Source organism: Gorilla gorilla, chromosome X, assembly GCF_029281585.2.
Source record: "Gorilla gorilla gorilla isolate KB3781 chromosome X, NHGRI_mGorGor1-v2.1_pri, whole genome shotgun sequence".
NCBI lineage: Eukaryota > Metazoa > Chordata > Mammalia > Primates > Hominidae > Gorilla > Gorilla gorilla.
Window position 1 is genome coordinate 51,028,251 of NC_073247.2, and position 19,712 is coordinate 51,047,962.

General features: G+C 39.1%; 1 protein-coding gene across 5 annotated transcripts in view; it reads right to left on the reverse strand.

Annotated features, from left to right (window-relative positions):
- Positions 1–19,712, reverse strand: part of MED14 (mediator complex subunit 14) — an 86,107-nt gene that overhangs the window by 16,616 nt on the left and 49,779 nt on the right. For 3 of the 5 annotated variants that reach the window (XM_055376428.2, XM_055376427.2, XM_019019515.4), the window contains exons 17-24: positions 16,405–16,565; positions 16,172–16,318; positions 15,421–15,512; positions 14,329–14,481; positions 13,435–13,704; positions 8,789–8,929; positions 5,432–5,543; positions 579–710 (exon numbers count right to left, since the gene is read on the reverse strand). In XM_055376428.2, coding sequence (XP_055232403.2) covers positions 579–710; positions 5,432–5,543; positions 8,789–8,929; positions 13,435–13,704; positions 14,329–14,481; positions 15,421–15,512; positions 16,172–16,318; positions 16,405–16,565 — 1,208 coding nt within the window. Of the gene's footprint in view, positions 1–578; positions 711–1,481; positions 1,575–5,431; positions 5,544–8,788; positions 8,930–13,434; positions 13,705–14,328; positions 14,482–15,420; positions 15,513–16,171; positions 16,319–16,404; positions 16,566–19,712 lie in introns of all 5 variants that reach the window. The other 2 variants (XM_031005817.3, XM_031005818.3) reach the window with 2 other exon arrangements.

Sequence of the window (19,712 nt, forward strand, 5' to 3'; positions counted from 1 at the left end):
GGAGAGGGGATAGAACACTTGCATGTATTTGCTTGTGTATGCATAAAACAGCTCTGCAAGAATATCTACATGTTTCTGGGAAGAGGAACTAGATGGTTAGTGGAATAAAAAGGAAACCTTTCATTGACTACTTGTTCTATTTTTTATCTAGTTGAATCAATTCAAAATAAAATTTTGAGTTCAAAAGTTAAAAAATTCAAGTCTCAAAACAATTCATATGTTAGGGTACCCATTGTTGGGGGGCAAGGGCAGGTATTTGAGGGGGAAGACAAGCAGCTTGGTAGACAGCAAGTGAGAATAACAGAAACGTGAGAGGGCAGGCAAGCAGGGCATGTGTGACAGGAAGGGCAAGGCAGAGCAACGGAGACAGCAAGGGAGAGTCCAAGGCAGAGACAAACTCACTGGTCGTTACCTCTGTGTGGTGAGATTAGATAAATTTGATTTTCTTTTTGCTTGAGCAATATTTTTGCTACTTCCTCAATAAACAAGCATAAATTTTGCAATGAAAAAATTTACTCAACAAAAATTATTTTCACATCAAGCTCTTATGCTATATCGATTTCCATGTATGGACTCACCATGTGGACTAGCAAAACTGGCCCCTGGTCCTATTGAGATTCCATGCGAGGATGGGGGAGGAGTTGGAACAAATGACGCTGGTGATGGGGCTCTCAAAGCCCCACTGGGGGAGCTGGCAGCATGCAGATTTCCTAATAAAGGAAAATAATTATAGATAATCTTGCAGGACACATCTTATGTCCTGTCCAAGGACCCCAAGTTAAAAATCTCCCTATAAACTAAAGAAACAAGTAGTATAGCTCCCATATATATAACACAGAGAAAAACTGGCACGATTTCATTATTGAAAGAGACTGTTCAATTCCATGGGCCCAAATTCTAGCTCTTATATTGACTGATTTAAAAAAAAAAAAATCCGGTGTACTTTTTATTCAGTTCCTCATTCATTCAACAAGAAGGCCTGAATGCCAACTTCATGCCAAGCACTGTTTCAGGCATTGGGGATGCAGCAGTTAACAAAAGAGACAAAAATTCCTGCCCTCACAAAGCTTATATTCTAATAGAATGAGAAAGACAAGTATCTGTCAGGTAAGTGCTATGGAAAAAAATACAACAGGGTAAGGGGACAATATTGTGTAGTGAAGGAGGTGGGTGTTGTTCCTTATATACAGCAATCAGAAAAGACCTCTCTAAGGAAGGGGGCATGTGAGCTGAGACGTGAAGAAGTGAAGGATAAGGCATGAGGATACCCAGGGGATGAGATATTCCAGCCAAACAGAGAGCTAGTGCAAATGCCCCAAAGGTGGAAGCAGTTATAAATAACAGGGAGGAAGCCGGTGTGGCAAGAACAGAGTGAACGAGGGGGGCAGTGGGAAGAGAGGACACCAGAGAGGTTGGAGGAAGAGGGGTGGGTCCCAGATCATATGGGGACTTGTGGGCCACTCTAAGAACTTAGGGTTTACCCTGAATGAGTGGGAATCCAATGCAGAGTTTGGAGCGGAAATCATGGACGAACTTCTGTCCCAGAAGGATCATTCTAGCTGCTGTGGGACAGACTATAGAGCAAGGGTGGGGGTAGGGACAGGAAAACCAGTTAGAAACAACTGCAATAATTCAGGTGAGAGAGGACTAGTGGTTTGGTAAAGGTGACAGACTATGGTAGTGAAAAGTGGTTGGATTCTGGGTAAATTCTGAAAATCAAGCTGATAGTATTTGGTAAATGACCGAACATGGGTATGAAAGAGACGTCCAGCATGACTCGAAGAGCTTCGGCCCAAGTAGCAGGAAGGAAGGGCCTGCCATTTACTGAGCTGGGGTGTCTGTGGGAAGAGGAGCACTGGGGCAGTGAAGAGATCCAGAGTTTAGTTTTGGCCATGCTGAGTTGCAGATATCTACCAGACATTACATGGAAATGATGCCGAATAGACAGCTAGAAAATACAATACTAAGGCAGGGTGTGGTGGCTCACGCCTGTAATCCCAGCACTTTGGGAGGGCGAAGTGGGCGGTTCACCTGAGGTCAGGAGTTTGAGACTAGCCTGGCCAACATGGCAAAACCCCGTCTCTACTAAAAATATAAACATTAGCCAGGTACAGTGGCATGTGCCTGTAATCCCAGCTACTCAGGAGGCTGAGGCAGGAGAATCACTTGAACTCGGAAGGTGGAGGTTGCAGCAAGCTGAGATCATGCCATGGCACTCCAGCCTGTACGACAGAGCAAGACTCTGTCTCCAACAAAAAAAAAAATCAAAGAAAAAAGAAAATACAATACTAGGCTTATGGAGAGACTGAGATTGGAGATACAAAAAACAGTGAAACGTTAACTTATTTAAAGGCACAGGACTAGTTTTAATTTAGGATTATGAAAGTGTGAACTATGGCTACCAAAACTATGAATAAATGCAACATTTAAACACTTGCTACATTATCATAATTACCTTTAATATCAGCATGTTTCAAATTCTCTACTATAGCAGTCCCCGCCTTATCCACAGGGGATAGGTTCCAAGACCCCCAGTGGATGCCTGAAACCTCAGATAGTATTGAAACCTGTTTTTTTCCTATACACATATATGATAAAGTTTAATTAACAAATTAAGCACAGTAAAAAATTAACAGTAACAGTAAAATAGAACATTCTTAGCAGTAGATTGTAATAAAAGTTATGTGAATATGGTATCTCTCTGTCTCTAAATATCTTATTGTACTATACTTGCCCATTTTTGGTCCTCAGTTGACCTCAGGCCAACTAAAACCTTGGAGAGCAATAAGAGGGGGGACAGTACTATGTGAGATAATTTCATATTTTTGTGTTCTGTAATACCTAAAGCACTGTCTTACTTTCAATCAGTATGTTGATCAACTTGACTAACCTTTAAGTGTTTATGTTTACTTATTTAGCTGTATGATCTGGACAAGTGACCTAACTTCTCCATGTCTCAGTTTTCCTCCATAAAATGTGAATAATAATAGGACCTACACCACAGGTTTGCTGTGAGGATTAAACGGGTAAAGTGCTTAGAATAGGGCTTGGCACATAGTAAGCACTATATGCTTGTCTACTACTATTATAATTATTTCAAAATATTTTTCCCTTCCTACTATATAAAAATAATGTCAACTCCTATCCTAGAAACACACTCCCCTGGGGTTCTACAATCCTGTTTCTCCTGTTTTGTCTACTTCCTCCCTAGCTGCTACTTCCCCACTGACCACTGGTATTCCTAGGGGTGGACTCAACCACCCACTTGGGCTTCAATGACCCTAGACATGACAACAACAACTTCCAAGTCTTCATCTGTGGTCCAACCATCTCTGATGAGCCATAGGCTCATACAGCCAACTGCCTACTGGACATCGTGACTCAGTAATCTCTGGGGACTTGCAAAATCAACAGGTTCAAGAGAACTCCCTCCTCCTTTCTCTGTGAAATCTGCCCGTCCACCACTCGTCACTTTCAGTTGTACAAATTTAACCCAGACTAAAATCCAACAATGGCTTCCTATTTACCCATACAATAAAGGCCAAAATTGTTAACAGCGCCCTGTCTCTCCATACACCAGCCATTTGGAAGAGTCTACCATCTTCTGGGAGTTCAGACTCCACACACCCTGCACAGTCTGCCTGAGATATCCTCCTTGTCCATGTCCCTGCACCTGGGTAACTCTTGACCCTTCAAGTCTCAGCTTAACCAGTGTTGAAAGGAGGGAGGCAAACAACGCATCCTCAAGAAAGAAACAATCGAACCCCCCTTATCGAATGCTCTTTCAGAAGCCCAAGTGACCCTTTTTGTAACACTCATCATACTTGGCATTACAGATGAAGACTGTTTATCTAGGAATCTAAGCAGAGGAAGCACAACCCACCCCCCAAATAAAAGTGAATTTAAAGATTTTTAAAATGAGGATCTATTTTTTTAAAACGACACCACTGAAGTAATGTGAAGAGCAATATGAGTGGCTAAGTGTGAGACATGGTGGGGGTGGGATCTGCCAGGGTGTGAGTGCCTAGGCAGTGTGGGATGTCGAGCAGCTGGGCAACAAGACAGATTACAATGGACTGGTCAAAGAGGCATTTGTCGTGTACCACGCCCCAGGCTAAACACTTTATGTGAACTATTTCATTCGATTCTCACAACATCTCTATGGAAAAGGTTTTATATTATTCTCATTTTACAAATGGAATTAGCTATTGAATAAGTGATGTCACTACATCTCCCACCTGCAGATTAACAGATTCTCTGGTCAATACAAATTTCTCATATACAGACACACATATACATATCTATAAGAATTTTTGTATTTTATAAAGGAGAACAGTATGCACTGCAAATTCTGCTTTTCAAAGTGAAAACTTAAAAGCAGATGTATTTGTTGGGTTTGCTACTTAAAAAATTAACGTAGTTTTGTTTGCCCTGTTTTCTGATAAGCCCGAATGCCTTCAATTGGTACAAAACTACTTAATGTATTCTTTAGTTCAGTGGACTGATATATTTACACTAGATAAAAGGTTTTATTAGATAAAAGGTTTTATTACGCATGCTTTTTTTTTTTTTTACACATGCTTTTAAAAATCATTTAATTTCTTATATTTTACATCCTATATTACATATCACATCTTTTATGCTAAAACTTTCTTTGAAAAAACCATCATTATGCTCTGGAAATATTACTAGGACCTAGTAGGCAACGGGTCATTCTCCCCAATAAATCTGATGACCTAGCTTCCTCGCTAGATGATAAGCTCAAGAGCAGGGCTGGTATCTGGTTCACTGCTAAATCTTCAGCACCAGGCAGCATTTGGCACAGAGCAAGTGCTCAAGAGATACCACTGAATCATTCAGTTAAAAGCAAAAATTTGGCATTCTCAAGCACTTTTACGGTGCACTTCATAGGGCTGCCAACAAAGCCATTATGTCTGGACAAGCAGAGTATGCACTGCCTAACTCTGGAGCTTGGGGGCAGGCCACCCTTCACCTATTCCATGGCTTAGCAAACTTTTTCTGTAAAGGGCTGTCGTAGTGGGAAAGCAGCCATAGACATTATATAAACAAGTGTGGCTTCATTCCAATGAAACTTTATTTACAAAAACAGGTGACAGGCAGGATTTGGCTCATAGGCCTTAGAGTCTGTCAACCTGTAACATAGATCATGTTGTGATTAGCACCCCCTGGAGCTGTGCTGTGAGTCTGGCTCTGGGTGACATTAATTTAAACCTTTTAAAGTGCTCCCAAGCCTGGACACAGATTTCACAAACCTTCCATAATAAATGAGTGACAACTATCTAGCCATAGACTAGAAAGGGAATTCTCTCTGAAGCCTGAGACTAGATGCACAGTGCTTCTCAATGTGGGGTGTGTGTGTGTATTTTGGATTTGAAAGTTGAACATGACAAGAGAATAAGTAATATCTTACCTGGAGACTGTGTGTGCATCATTGAGGGAGACTGATTGACTGTACTATGATAAGATGTAGGGGGTGAAGTAAGAGGATAAGCACCTGATGTTCCTGGCTGCTTTGGAAATGGCTGAAAAGAAGAAAATTAAATGTTGGTAAAATGGCCAACCGCACGGAGCATAAGAGTGTGGCTTTCACTAATTATAGCTACAGTGTTAATATTTACACACTTTGTTGGTTACCAAATAGGAAACATGAGGTATAAAAGTGTGCAAAATAAATACAGATCACCAGCACAAGTCTTTATAAACCCCGACTTTCGAAATGTTTTAAAATAGCAACATCCTCTTTCCCGATCTTGCAATGCTTTCTATCCCTTAAGATGTCTTTTGCTCATTTTCTATCTAGCATATGACCGATTTATCTCTATTATTTATCTACCATTTCATTGATTCTAAGACATTTTCCCCCCACACTTTAATATCTCTAAAATCAGGGTGTGTCTTTCCATTTATGGGATGTTAGTTTAACCGGCAGTGTTTTTTCTTTCTGAGCGGTAGATAAAAACTGATGCATCTTACATTTGGTGGCATTTAGTATCAATGAAATATGGTAGCTCAGGCCTGACCTTTACTCATCTTTATCACTATCACAAGGTAGTTGTAACATTTTACATATTTTCTAGTGGCAAACGAGAGTTTCAGTTGTTCCTAATATCAAATGTTGGAAATAATTATCAATTTTTTTCTTAAAACCATTCTTGTGGGTGTGGAGTGTTATCTCATTGTAGCTTTAATTTGTATTTCTGTGATGGCAAATAATGTTTGAATACCTTTTCGGTGCTTATTGGCCACTTGGACATCCTATTATGTGAAATGACTTGAATCTTTTACCTACTTTTAAAACCAGATTGTCTACTTTTTTTTTTATTGATTCTTTCTAAGCTATCTTAAAGAAATTATAGAATTCAGGCTAACTCATAAGCTACAAAATCATATATTTGCCCATACTGTTTTATCCAATAATGTAGAATGTACCTTTATGTTTGGAGATGTAAGCCATACTAACTTGTTAATTAAAACTATGATATTCATAAGCTTTTATATTTTCCTTTCCTTTCTCATGGACTAGCTTATGCACTAAAACTGCATTTTATATAAAAGAAGAAAAGCTACCTGCTAACATCAAGTAAAATGTACATGAATCCCTTTATGAACATTTTTTTCTCACAACTGTCTTATCAGGGAGACAAATAGTTTACAAATAGAAGCATAGCACAGATATCTGATAAACAGAAAAAAACTGAAAACTGAAACTGCTCAATAAAAGGCTCAATCTTTAGGAGGTATGTAAAGCCAAAGCCACCGACTAAAGACATTTAACCATGGCAGATGAATATTCTTTTAAAAGGATTCTGACTTGGTATTAAGTGTCAAACTTTTTAACTTAAAAACAAAACAAACAAAAAAGCTCTACCTACAGGTTGAATAGAGAGCAAGAAAAGGCAGAAAATTCCTCAAGTTTTCCCAAAGTGACAAATCATTCTAACTTTTCTAGAATATCCTAACCTTTGGCCAATCTACCCACTTCTAATCCTTCTGCCTTAGCCTGCAACTATTTTCCTACTTAGAAATCTCATGTTCAGTATGATATGTTACTGGGTGTATATTGCTCTTAGCCAAATCAGAATATCTAATAAACTAGCGCTGCAGGCTCTCACTGTGTCAAATTATGATTTTTTTCAGTAACAAAAGCACTTTGGGAGGCCAAGGCGGGCAGATTACCTGAGGTCGGGAGTTCGAGACCAGCCTGACCAACATGGAGAAACCCCCTCTCTACTAAAAATACAAAATTAGCCAGGCATGGTGATGCATGCCTGTAGTCCCAGCTACTCAGGAGGCTGAGGCAGGAGAATCACTTGAACCTGGGAGGTGGAGGCTGTGGTGAGCTGAGATCACGCCATTGCACTCCAGCCTGGGCAACAAGAGCGAAACTCCATCTCAAAAAAAAAAAAAAAAATCATTATAGAGGGGCCAATGAACAACTTATTTTGGGAGAGGGAGAGAATAATGGACCACATTCTCCCTCCATTCCCCCTATAACATTGGCCCTGCTACGGCCATGGTCATCAGCCAGCCCATCTCAGTTACTTCTTTCCCCCAAAGGATGTGGCTCATCCCCTGCTCCATATCAGGTACAGGAAAGATTGAAAATGCAAGAAAGTGGCTTCCACAAGAAAAAAGCTGCTCTGATATCCGCTGGGCCAAGGTACTTCTCTCCCATGGTGGCCCAGCATCTTCAAAGGGCTAGTATCTCATCTGAGTCAATGTCTGTCACAAGAGCCCTGCACCTCGGCTACACAGAGACATTCGCATAGGCCTTTACTGAGCTTCCCTGTTCTACATGAAGGCCAAGAAGGGAAACAGTGAGAAGGCAAGTAACCCTAAACAGCTGCCAGGAACAATACAGCTTCCACAAAACCCTCCTTCTAGTAAGAATCTAGTACTTTTTCAAAGATTTAAGCACTGGAAAGTTGTAGTCACTAAGTAGCCAGACCAGAAGCTAAGCAATAAAATAAGCTAAGAGGATTCTCTGCACAATGCTGGTTTCAAGCAATGCTATTCATGAAAGCTTCTGGGTGAGAAGCAGTGAGCTATTTCATAAACCAAAACTAAAGGATGTGCCAAAGAGCCTTGCCTACAGGCTGTGTGCTCATATACAACTAAAAATGAAGCGCCTGAAGACTCCGGCCCAGAGTCTACAGCCCCATTGAGGATTTTCCAGACTAGGGAGTCACACAGGACTGTTGAAGGGCTAAACAATCACTGTTCACCTTCTATTTCAGGAGGGTCAGTGAGAGAACAATGGCTAGCCCAGGGGCCTGTTCAACTCTCAGACATGTGAAGGTGACAGGACAGAACTGAAAGCTCTTATGGTTCTATAATGTGGCTTATCCAAATGGTCTGAGGACAGAACCCTGAAAATTTGTCCACCTGTTCTCTGTAGGAGTCCCTACTGAACATCGCTAGACATTTAGTCTACTGTGCTCTACTTTAATAGCATCTGTCCTTCAAGACAAGGTAAGGAAACTCTCTCAAAGATCTCAGATCCTGCGGATGGTATTTCCATCCCTGGAATCATATAACATCATTTTAAGTGTGTGAATGATCTGAGATTAATGCTGTTTCCAACACTATTCATTTCTTGTCACTGGAAGTCTCCTCGCCTCCTTCTGTAACTCTTTATTTCATAAGTATTTCCTGGGCATCTCAGGCCCACCAAGGACCTCCTTGTCTTTCAATGAAGTCTTGACACCTATAGAACCTGTGAAGTTACAGAAATGTGATACCACTTGGAATTCTGGCTAGATATTACCTGTTGCTGGGGTGGTGGCTGGAGCTGCGATATTAAAGAATCCATCATATCTCCTCCTATAGGAGAAGGGGGATTATCGTCCTCATTTACAGACCTTCTTCGAGCATCCTGATTGCTGTCAACAAACATATTCAGGAACGTCTACGGATATAAACAGGTAAAATTTAGATTATTTTACCTAACATTATTAGTAAAATATTTTAAATTATTTAGAATATTTAAACAGAAACACAGTATGTTGATCCTTGAAGATCGTTACTAGGACAACCTAGAAGAAATATTGTTAATTTTGAAGCGGGAAACTGAGGAAAACAGTTAACAAAAACAGCATCTAAAAAAAGTCATATTGACTAAGAAATATTGTGTGAGCAAAAAGTTGAAGAAAGAAGTACATCCTGGCACCTCTTACCATCAGATCATAATATTTTCTTATTAACTTCTAATCCAGAAATGGGGGTAAAAAATGAAAAGCATATTGGCCATAACTTCAATGACTTGGAAAATTTCCCAGCTAGTGAGCCATCTCACTTTTTAAACTAGAAAATATGAAAGGAAAACTGAGTAAGAAACGATCCAGTTTTTTCCTTTTTTATATTATATAATTTAATCTTGAACCATTAAGAGTGGGACAGCCTTGTTTTACATATTGTCAAAACTGAGCAAAGCTATCAGAGTTTGTGTTTCAAGCACAGATTCTCTTTAACACTCCTCACATCCCCAGTATTCGAATATACATATATTTGAATCATAAGCTTATCAGAATCACTAGAGAGCTATTAATAGTCCATAGTGGGCTGAGCATGGTGGCTCATGCCTATAATCGCAGCACTTTGGGAGGCCAAGATGGGAGGATCCCTTGCGAGACCAACCTGGGCAATAATGGCAAAACCTCATCTCTACAAAAAATAGAAAAATCAGCCAGGCATGGTGGTGCACACCTGTGGATCCAGCTACTAGGGAGGCTGAGATGGGAGGACTGCTTGAGCCCAGGAAGTTGAGGCTGCAGTGAGCCGTGATCCCACCACTGCGCTCCAGCCTGGGCGACAGAGCGAGACCCTGTCTCAAAAAAGAAGTCTACAGTCTACTTTTAATTAAAGATGATGGGCTCACAACACACATTGCATTCTTTCCCCACTAAACTACTGGAAAGAATTTTTCGAAGCAATAAGTAACAAAGACAAAAAGAATAGGAGAAGAGAAGAAACAGCAATACATCTGGGAGGCTGCAAAGCAGATAGCTGAGTAGCAACTAGAACCATCCAATGTGAGAAAGTTGTATCCTAAGTAAGCTGTGGGAAAAGCCAAGAAGCAAGCTATTTCCATCCAGATCCCTGAGATACTTTGGAACTGGCAGTATCAGGCACTGATATGGTTTGGCTCTGTGTCCCCACCCAAATCTCATCTTGAATTGTAATCGAATTGTAATCCCCGTGTTGAGAGAGGGACCGATTGATTGGATTATGGGGACAGTTCCCCCCATGCTGTTGTGATAGTGAGTTCTCACCAGATCTGATGGTTTTATAAGTAGCAGTTTCCCCTGCTCTCACGCTTCTCCCCTGCAGCCATGTAAGGCGTGCTTGCTTCCCCTTTATCTTCCACCACGATTGTAAATTTCCTGAGGCCTCCTAGCCGTTCTTTCTGTTAAGCTTGTGGAACTGTGAGTCAATTAAACCTCTTTCCTTTATAAATTACCCAGTCTTGGGTAGTATCTTTACAGCAATGTGAAAACAGACTAATATGGGTACCTTTGGAAGTGGGGATAAAAGTGGGACTAATAACAGAAGGACTAAAAGTGAAAGTCTAAGAGACACTTAGACCCTCCCAGATCCTCTGCTATTCTCACTGAGCTCGGTTATCTCTTCCACCATGGAGGAGGATCTCTGACTTGAGGGATGCCAAAGACCAACTCAGAGAAGGACTACTATATAAAAAATGGGGATCAAAGTCTACATAAATTTGAGAATACTCGTTTTCTCATTTGACTTTCCCAATATTGAAAGCAAGATGCATACCATCTATGCAGAAGATTTGGATACTCCTGTCTTGGTACTCACACCAGCCCAACAAAAAGACCTAAAGCTACTGATATCGGGAGTTTCCCAAAGAAATGGCCCAAGGAGATCATCCTGCAATGAAGACCACAGTCAATAAGTCTTACCTTTAAATAAGAGCAGAGAGTTAAGAATAGCTTAACATTTGAGGAAAGACACTAATATAAAAGAAATCAATACCACACCCCCCCACACACAAAAGCAAGGTGAATAAAATAGAGATTATGTAGGATAAAAAGAAAAAGTAATGTTGCCATATAATAGAATGTTTAAAATAAACATTTAGAAACAAAAAAAGACCTTTTGAAAAAATTTTTTAAAAGAATGGCCAAAATAAAATATTGGTAGAAATAAAAAATAGAGGGATTAGATGAAAAAAGTGAGGTATCTCCCAGAAACAAGAGACAAAAAAACAAAAGAAATAAGAAAATTGGAGGACAAGTCCACAATGCCTAGCATCAGAACATTAGGAGTACCCGAACGAGCTAACAGAGAAAACAACGGTGATGAACCAAGAAATAGTGCAAGGAAATTTCCCAAAGCAAAAGGATATTAAGTTTTCAGACAGAAAGAGCCCACTCAAGTCACATAATGTTCAACAGTGTGAACTCATTACACATCTCAATAGTCACAATGGAAGCCAGGAGACAATGAAGTAGTACCTTCAAAATTTTTACAGAAAATGATTGCAACCTAGAGTTCTTTATCTAGCCACTTCAGTTAGATGAGGGTAAACTAAAGATGCTTTCAGGCATATGTGATTTCAAATTAATTCCCCACCCCCCATGTACCTTCTCCCAGTAATCAAAACAATGAAGTAAACCAAGAAAAAAAAACAAGGCGCCCACCACACAAGGCATGCAATGTGCAACATAAAAGAGAAATGAAGGAATCTCCCCTTTCATCCTTTTGCAGATTCTTAAGTGAACACTGTGTAGAAGGCCCAGACTGCTATCGGTCCAAATTGGAGCAGGTCAGAGGCCTATTGAAGAGATTTCTTCAAGATGAAATCAATAAGTTATCTTGATATGTTTGAACATACTAAAAGGAGTTACATAACTAGGAGAGAGTTTAAGGTTAATTAGTGATAGGTACTACAGAGAAAGCGAAACCCAAAAAGACCCAATTAATAATTCCCAATAAAATAAAATGTTGAGCAAGACAGGAAAAATAATCATAGTAAGCTTGGTTGCAGCAGCGCTTACATATTCATAACAGCACAAATGCTGAAAAATAATCTAATCAAAATTGCTACCTAACCATGTTACAAAGATAGGAGGAAAGACAAATGTGTTTATGCACTGAGAGCAGCCTGGAAGGGGGAAAGCACACATAAAAAAGAATTTAATAAGAATTAAAGCCTGGGCAACAAGATGAAACCCCATCTCTACAAAAAATACAAAAATTATCCGGGTGTGGTCCCAACTACTGGGGACGCTGAGGTGGGAGGATGGATTTAGCCCTGGTGGTTGAGGCTGCAGTGAGCCATGATCATGCCACTGCACTCCAGCCAGGAGGACAGAACGAGACCCTGTCTCCAAAAAAAGAAAAGAAAAACAGAAAAAAAAAAATAGAAAAAAGAATACTCATCTTCCATTGTGAGAATCAGATAATGCCCTCAACCAAAAAGTAAACAAATAGCAATGTAGGCATTCTACTTAGAGATAAAGATATAAATACCAAGAGAATCAGCTATATAAGAATTGAAAACAAGGCATCTGGGGAGCAAGAAAATGACAAGAGTGGGTTGCAGGAGACTATTTTTCAAATCAAGCCTTTTAGATTTATTTGACTCTAGACTAAAAACACATACAACTGAGCTATCACATCAGTTAACCACTCTGGCAGTTGTGGTCCAGGACCTTACACTTTTAAAAAGCATCAGGCCAGGCACAGGTTACTGTGATCCAAGCACTTTGGGAGGGTCCCAGGACCTTACATTTTTTAAATGCATCAGGCCAGGCACAGATTACATCACGCCTGTAATCCCAGCACTTTGGGAGGCTGAGGCAGGTGGATCACCTGAGGTCAGGAGTTCAAGACCAGCCAGGCCAACATAGTGAAACCCCATCTCTACTAAAAATACAAAAATTAGCCAGGTGTGGTGGTGCATGCCTATAATCTCAGCTACTGGGGAGGCTGAGGCAGGAGAGGCACTTGAACCCACATGGCTGAAGTTGCAGTGAGCCAAGATTTGCCGCTGCACTCCAGCCTGGGTGACAGAGTGAGACTCTGTCTCATAAATAAATAAGCATCACAGTAGAATTGATGACCAAACCTTTTCAAAAATCAATGATAAAAACTACTTTTAAAGTTCCAAAGACCAAACACAATTGTTTTTAGTATCTTCACCCTACTGATCAGAAGGTAAGAATATAAAGAAAAATACTTTTAATCATCTCATACACATAAGCACAGCACTTTATCAGAACTTCTAGCTCCTTCAGAATGACGTTATACAGATGATGAGTTAACATTGTTACTTACTAAATTTAAACAGGAATTTGTTGCTTTTCCCCATTATTTCCCCCTCAAAGAAACTATTTTAGAGATAATTTTTATGTTTACTCATGTTATAACACTAAAGTCTGTTACCTTTAGTCCTGGTGCAGGATAGAAACCTTCAACTAGTTTGCTGTTATCAAAAAGACTATAGGCACCATCCCGTATTGCCACAACACCTCGACTCCGGCAGTATATATCAATGCAATACATGTTCCTGAAGGCCAGTCTGATGTGGGTGGACGACTGTGGCAGAATCGAGAAGCACTGGTAGGCAGTGTTGGTTCTCTGGGTCAAGCCCAACATCGGCACAGTGGGGAGTTTGTTGATGGCATTTAATGGAGCCTGAGTATCAAACAGTACCTATAAGGAACAAACACAGTGAGAGCAGCCAGTTTCTGTACAAATGTTAAAACCTCAGAATTTTCAGTGTATAACTGTCAAAAATGAAACAACGCCCTTCTGGCACATTCCATAAAACTTCCCCGTGAAGAGAATGCAAACTAGATCACTGGGTCCACACTGAATCAAAGAAAATTCTCAAAGAAGTTTTCAAGATATAAAAGACAAAATTATCAGCCTTAGTCATTAAAGACAAGTCCCCATGATCTTTTGAAGAGTTTTGCCTGAGACACTAAATGCTGTTTTTTGTTTGTTTGTTTTTTGAGACAGGGTCTCATTCCCACACCCAGGCTGGAGTACAGTGGCACAATCACCGCTCACTGCAGCCTTGACCTACCCAGGCTCAGGTGATCCTCCCACTTCAGCCTCCCACGTAGCTGGGACTACAGGCGTGCATCGCCACACCTGACTAATTTTTGTATTTTTGTAGAGACAGGGTTTTGCCACATTGCCCAAGCTGGTCTTGAACTCCTGAGCACAAGCAATCCTTCCGCCTCGGCCTCCCAAAGGGTTGGGATTACAGGTGTGAACCAGCACGGCTGGCATACTAAGTCTTATTTTTAGACAGAAAATAAACTTAATTACCTGTAATAACTGAACCACATTTGGTGTTTTGTTGAACATTTCTTGAAGCTGATGGAGAATGGTATTGTGACAGTTACTGCAACCTGAGTTTGGGCCAACAGTTCCCAAAGAAATGTGGAATTTTTGATGGATCGAATTCCATTGGATACTAATCTAAATAAAAAAGATTACATGTTTCAGAAACTGAGAAAGTAACAGATTCAAGTAGGAGAAAAAAAAATGTTAAAAGTAAGGCAAAACGCCAAAAATCTAAATGGATTTTTTTTTTGGAAAACAAGCAATAAAATAAGACTGGATTCGAACTCCAGATGTGCTGTTAATATTGAACAGTACATTCCCTGACCATGTGTTAGTCCTCTTTTACTGAATAAAACAGAAAGGCGCTAAAACAACTTTATTAAACTTTATTTGAAAATTATCATTAGTGTTTCTTTTCGTTTTTCTCTTGAACTGAAGAAGAGTCACACTTTTGGTACCATCAACTAAGGAGCACTGTCATAAAGGGGAAGGGCGCCACTCTGGACACAGATACACTTGGTTAACAGATTTTAAAAAGCTCAAGTAACCTGACATTACTTGACGTAGAAGTCTAGAGAGAAACCAGCTGGCTGCATTTTTATACTACATTTCTAGGACTTTACATATGAGGTGGGAAAAAAAATAAAGAACTATAGATTACGGGAAATACTTCAAGATTAAGATAAGATGAAACAATGTTAACATTCATGTGACCAAAAGCAAAAACATACCATATTGTTATAACCACTCATACATAATTTTCCTTACAATAATCACATTGCCAAGCAAATTTGTAATCAGTGAAGAAAAAAATACAAACACCATCAGTACATTACCTTGTCCAAATTGCTTCAAGATTATATACCCCATCACGGTATTATTTTTGTTTTCAATTTTAAAGAGTTAAGCATTATAGTATACTATATTTATAGCCACAAAGCATTTAAAATTTACCATTTTATCCCGAACTTTTACTTGAGCTCTTACTTAATTAAGGTAATTTTCATGTTTTTTTAATTCTTGATTTTTAAAAGATTCATAAGACAGGAACTTCAGCATTTTAATCAGACTTACTGAGCTTCCCTTGGTGGTTCCATAACACAAGATAAGTTTTCGGTAATTATAAACACGAACTTCTGAGAAAATATTTAGATGAGCAGGTATGTCTAAACATAAGGAAACAAAAAGGAGATTAATATTATACATGTAAAATTTTAAAATATAAATTTGAATAACAGGGCATTTTGGCAATATTATATGCCCAGAAAGGTCTCTAGTTAAGTAATTTAGTTTTTTAAAAAAAGCAACAGCACAAACAGATAATATGCTTCCGTTTCTACAAAAGGGGGCAAGGGTAGCTGAGATATACTGAAGCAGTCTAGCATAGTGGTTAGAGGGTTCCAATTCCAACTCTGCCACTCACTAGCTATGGGACTTTATGCAAAGTTCTTAGTCTCTGCAACTTGTTTTCTTCTGTAAAATGAGGAATAATACCCACCCTCATGATTGTGATTGTGAAGATTGTGAAAACTCATTTGTTAACACAAGCAAACTGTTTATAATATTGTATGGCACACAGTAAATAAGCACTATTATTATGATATGGTATACCTGTGTGTAAAATTTTTGCAAACAAAAGAAACTTAACAGTGGTTGTCTTTAGGGGAAGGAAATTGAAGTCTGAAGTGAAAGGAATACTTAAGTTTTATTAGATATACTTTGATTTTTTTGCTTGGAACACTGTGCATGTTTCACTTCAGTTAAAAAAAGGGTGAGGGCTTTTTTTTATTTATTTATTTAAAAAGGAGATTATCTCCACACGTACCTGGTAGAGAACGTGCAAATTCCAACACACACTCATATAATCGTGCAATGCTATTCCAGTCATTAAGAAACATTTCAACCACTTTTCTACCACCAACAGGCTCAGACAACAGATTTTCATATGTCAGGTAAACGTGCCGAGATGGTCCTACAGAATTAAAAGAGAATATTAATAGTAATTGATACCAAAAAAATCCAGAAATATGCAAAGACAAAATGTGTGAAACATCTCACCTTGCTCCCTAGTAGAAGTGCCATTAAGTGGACAATTTGCAAACACTAACTCTGCTACCCAAGTGCGGTTATTTCTACCTTGTAATCGGAAAGTGCAATCAAGAAGAGAGCGGTCCAGAGCCTTTTGGGTTTCCTCAGTTATACCCTTACAGGGAGGAATTCTGGTGATAAAAGACAGCATATGAAGTATACTTTACACAGACAAAGCACAATGTACACAATGACAGACAAGGTATGACATTAGAGCTTCAGTTCAAACTCCACTTCTAGATACCTTCTGCAAAAGGAGGAAGCAATTCACAGCAATTAATAGTATTTAATCAATTTCCATTCACATCAATATGGATTAGAACTCTCATTTTAACAGTGATGTTTGTCTTTATTCATAATTTTGTTCTTTAAAAAAGACTACAATTCTACAGAATGAAAATCAAGAATACTGGTTTTCTACAAAATCTATCTAGAACATCCTCAAGGAAAAGCTAAGGGGACCAAATCCTTATAAAACCACTCTTTGAAGACAGAATGATATAGGACAAAGAATAACGGCCTTGGAGTCAGAGACCCACATTCTAACTCTGACTCAGCCACATTTAATGTCTCTGAATTTCCCAACTACAAAATAGAGATGAAGAATTACTTTATGTGTCATTGACGAAGAAAATGAAAGTGCTTATGGTGGCTGACACAGCAAGTATTCATATGTTTTGTTTTTTAAGAGATGGAGTCTTGCTGTGTTGCCCAGGCTAGCCTTGAACTCCTGAGCGATCCTCCCACCTCAGCCTCCCGAGTAGCTAGAATTACAGGTGCACACCACCAAGCCTGGCCCCATGCATGTTAATTCTCCCTTGCAGTAAAACCAAATCTTGGTCACTGACTGAATAACCATGATAAAATTCCAGGTTCATTATCCCCACTTTGCCACCTCCTCCTCTGCAGAGGTAACTCTTATTTTCATAGAGCTTTACATGTGTTAACTCATTTAACATACATATTGTCACACATACATCACATATACAAGAGGAATGTAGTAGCTTGGTGTCTTAAAATACCTACCTATCCATTTTCCTTCTACAGTTTTACAAACTATCTCATTGGTCATAAAACATGATGAGGTAATATATTTTAGCTATTCATGAGTTATTTCAGAGATGAAATAATGAGATTACTTAATTATATATAACCTTTAACTCATACAGAAGGTGGTTAATTCTCAGATTTGGTATAATAAATATCTATATTGAGGCAAAAAAACAACAAATATAATTGGAATTAGAGAATCTTGGTTCAGACCCCTTAATTCAGAATATAACAAAGTTTCTCAGTCTTGGCAGGACTGGCATTTGGGGCTGGAAAATCCTTTGTTGCGGGGTGAGGGGGCTGTCTTGTGCAGCCCAGGCCTCTACCTACTGGGTGCCAGTAGCACTTCCTACTCCCTCTTCTCAGTTAATGATCAAAAACATCTGCAGACATTGCCAGAAGTCCCCTGCAGGGCAAAACTGCCCTGGGGTTGAGAACCACTGACCTGGAATAAACAACTTAAGAGAGCAAAAAATAGATTGCATGTGCTAATTAAAACTTCTATCACAGCTCCTCTTCAATATACAGCTTTTGAAGTTTTTCAAAAGTTAATCTTTCACACTACATACTTTTTATCACTGCCAGAAAGATTTTGTGCAACTGTATTTTGGGTAGTTATTACAGAAATTGCATAAACTACCTATCTGTTCTTCAACGTGACAGGTATACTGAGGACTTGCCTGCCCTTACCCCTCACGACATAGCCCTCTCCGTAGGAGTTATAAAGCAGCCAATTCAGACAGATTTTTTAAATCTCAAGTTTGAAAATATAAATGCAGTACATTATCTTCCTTTCAAATAAAACAGGTTTTTCACAAAATCTATCTAGTTAGAAAAGGAAAGCACAGAAGCCAGCATGTGTTCAAGTGAGAACTAACATCAGTGTAAGCCTCTTTTCCCATTTATGCTCTTAGGGACAGCGGAACCCTGAAAGTGCATTGTATATCACTTTAATCTGTGATGCAGATACAATGAGCTCTACCTCAAGGAATTCGTAAAATAGTTACTTGCTTTTAAGGTTATGAATGGAACAGAATGAATAAAAATAAACTGTAACTTTTATCTTCCCAGCATGATCATGTGAGGGGAAAAAAGCAACAACCCGAAACCAGGTTCCCCAAAAGGAAACCTGACAAAATTGTTACAAACTTAAAATGCTGCAAAATACTATTCTAGTACCCAAAAATTAAGAACCGAGGAAGGTATTTTCTGGACAATGGATTAACCTATCTGAAAATTTTTACCAATTCAAAAATGTTTGATTTACACAGCTGCTCCTAACCAACTTTTCTCCTGTACTTCTCAGTACTAAACAAATTGAGGAGCCAGGCTATGGTCTTTTAAGGTCTGGCAGATGTGTGTCAGCTTTGTTGTGAGGGCTTTTACAAACATCATTAACCCCACTATGGCCCTGCGTGCAAAACCAGGGAGATCACTGACAGTGCTAGCAAAAGCAGCATGAGTGTGCCTAAAAGGAAAGTGAAGAGGTTTTTATAAAGATTGCACACGTGTATGAAGGACAGGCTGGGCCGCACAACTTGCAAAAAAAGAGCTGTGCCTGTGCATTATCAGCATAAGCTACAGGAGGCAAAGAAACAAAATGGAGGAAATGAAAAACCCTCGTGGGTGTGGCCAGAGGACCTTTACTACTGCACATGACTGTGACATGAGTTCAACGAGAAGGTGGGAAGTTTGCTGAAGCGTTCAAAACTAGGCACCACGAGCATGCTGCTCTCTCAAAACTTGTGTCCCAATCCTAATTTGGGTTATAGGATCAAGGCTCTTGAATTTGCACAAGGCAACAGGTCCATGAATCATAGCAATCGAAGAAATTTACTATGATCCATTTGATACTATGATTGCAGAGATGCATCAAGGAGGCCTGCTCAACAAATTTTCAAAGGGATAAAGTAGAACAAGAACAGAATGTATTTTTGGCAAAGAGAAGGAAAGTGTGCCAATTTTAAAGCTTTGAAGTATCAACTCATATTCATATTCAATATTAATATATCCAGAACTAAAAGCTTGTTACAAGAGTTTCTAAAGAATAAATGCATGAGTCCAATTCCATACTCATTAGGTCTATATCGGATTTTAATAAAATCATGTTGAGACATTTATTATTTACTTTTTTCTTCTTCACTTCTATACCCTACCCCAATAATGGACAACACTTACTGGACCAACAGTCATCTTTAACATATCCATTTATGTGTATTTTCCTTTAC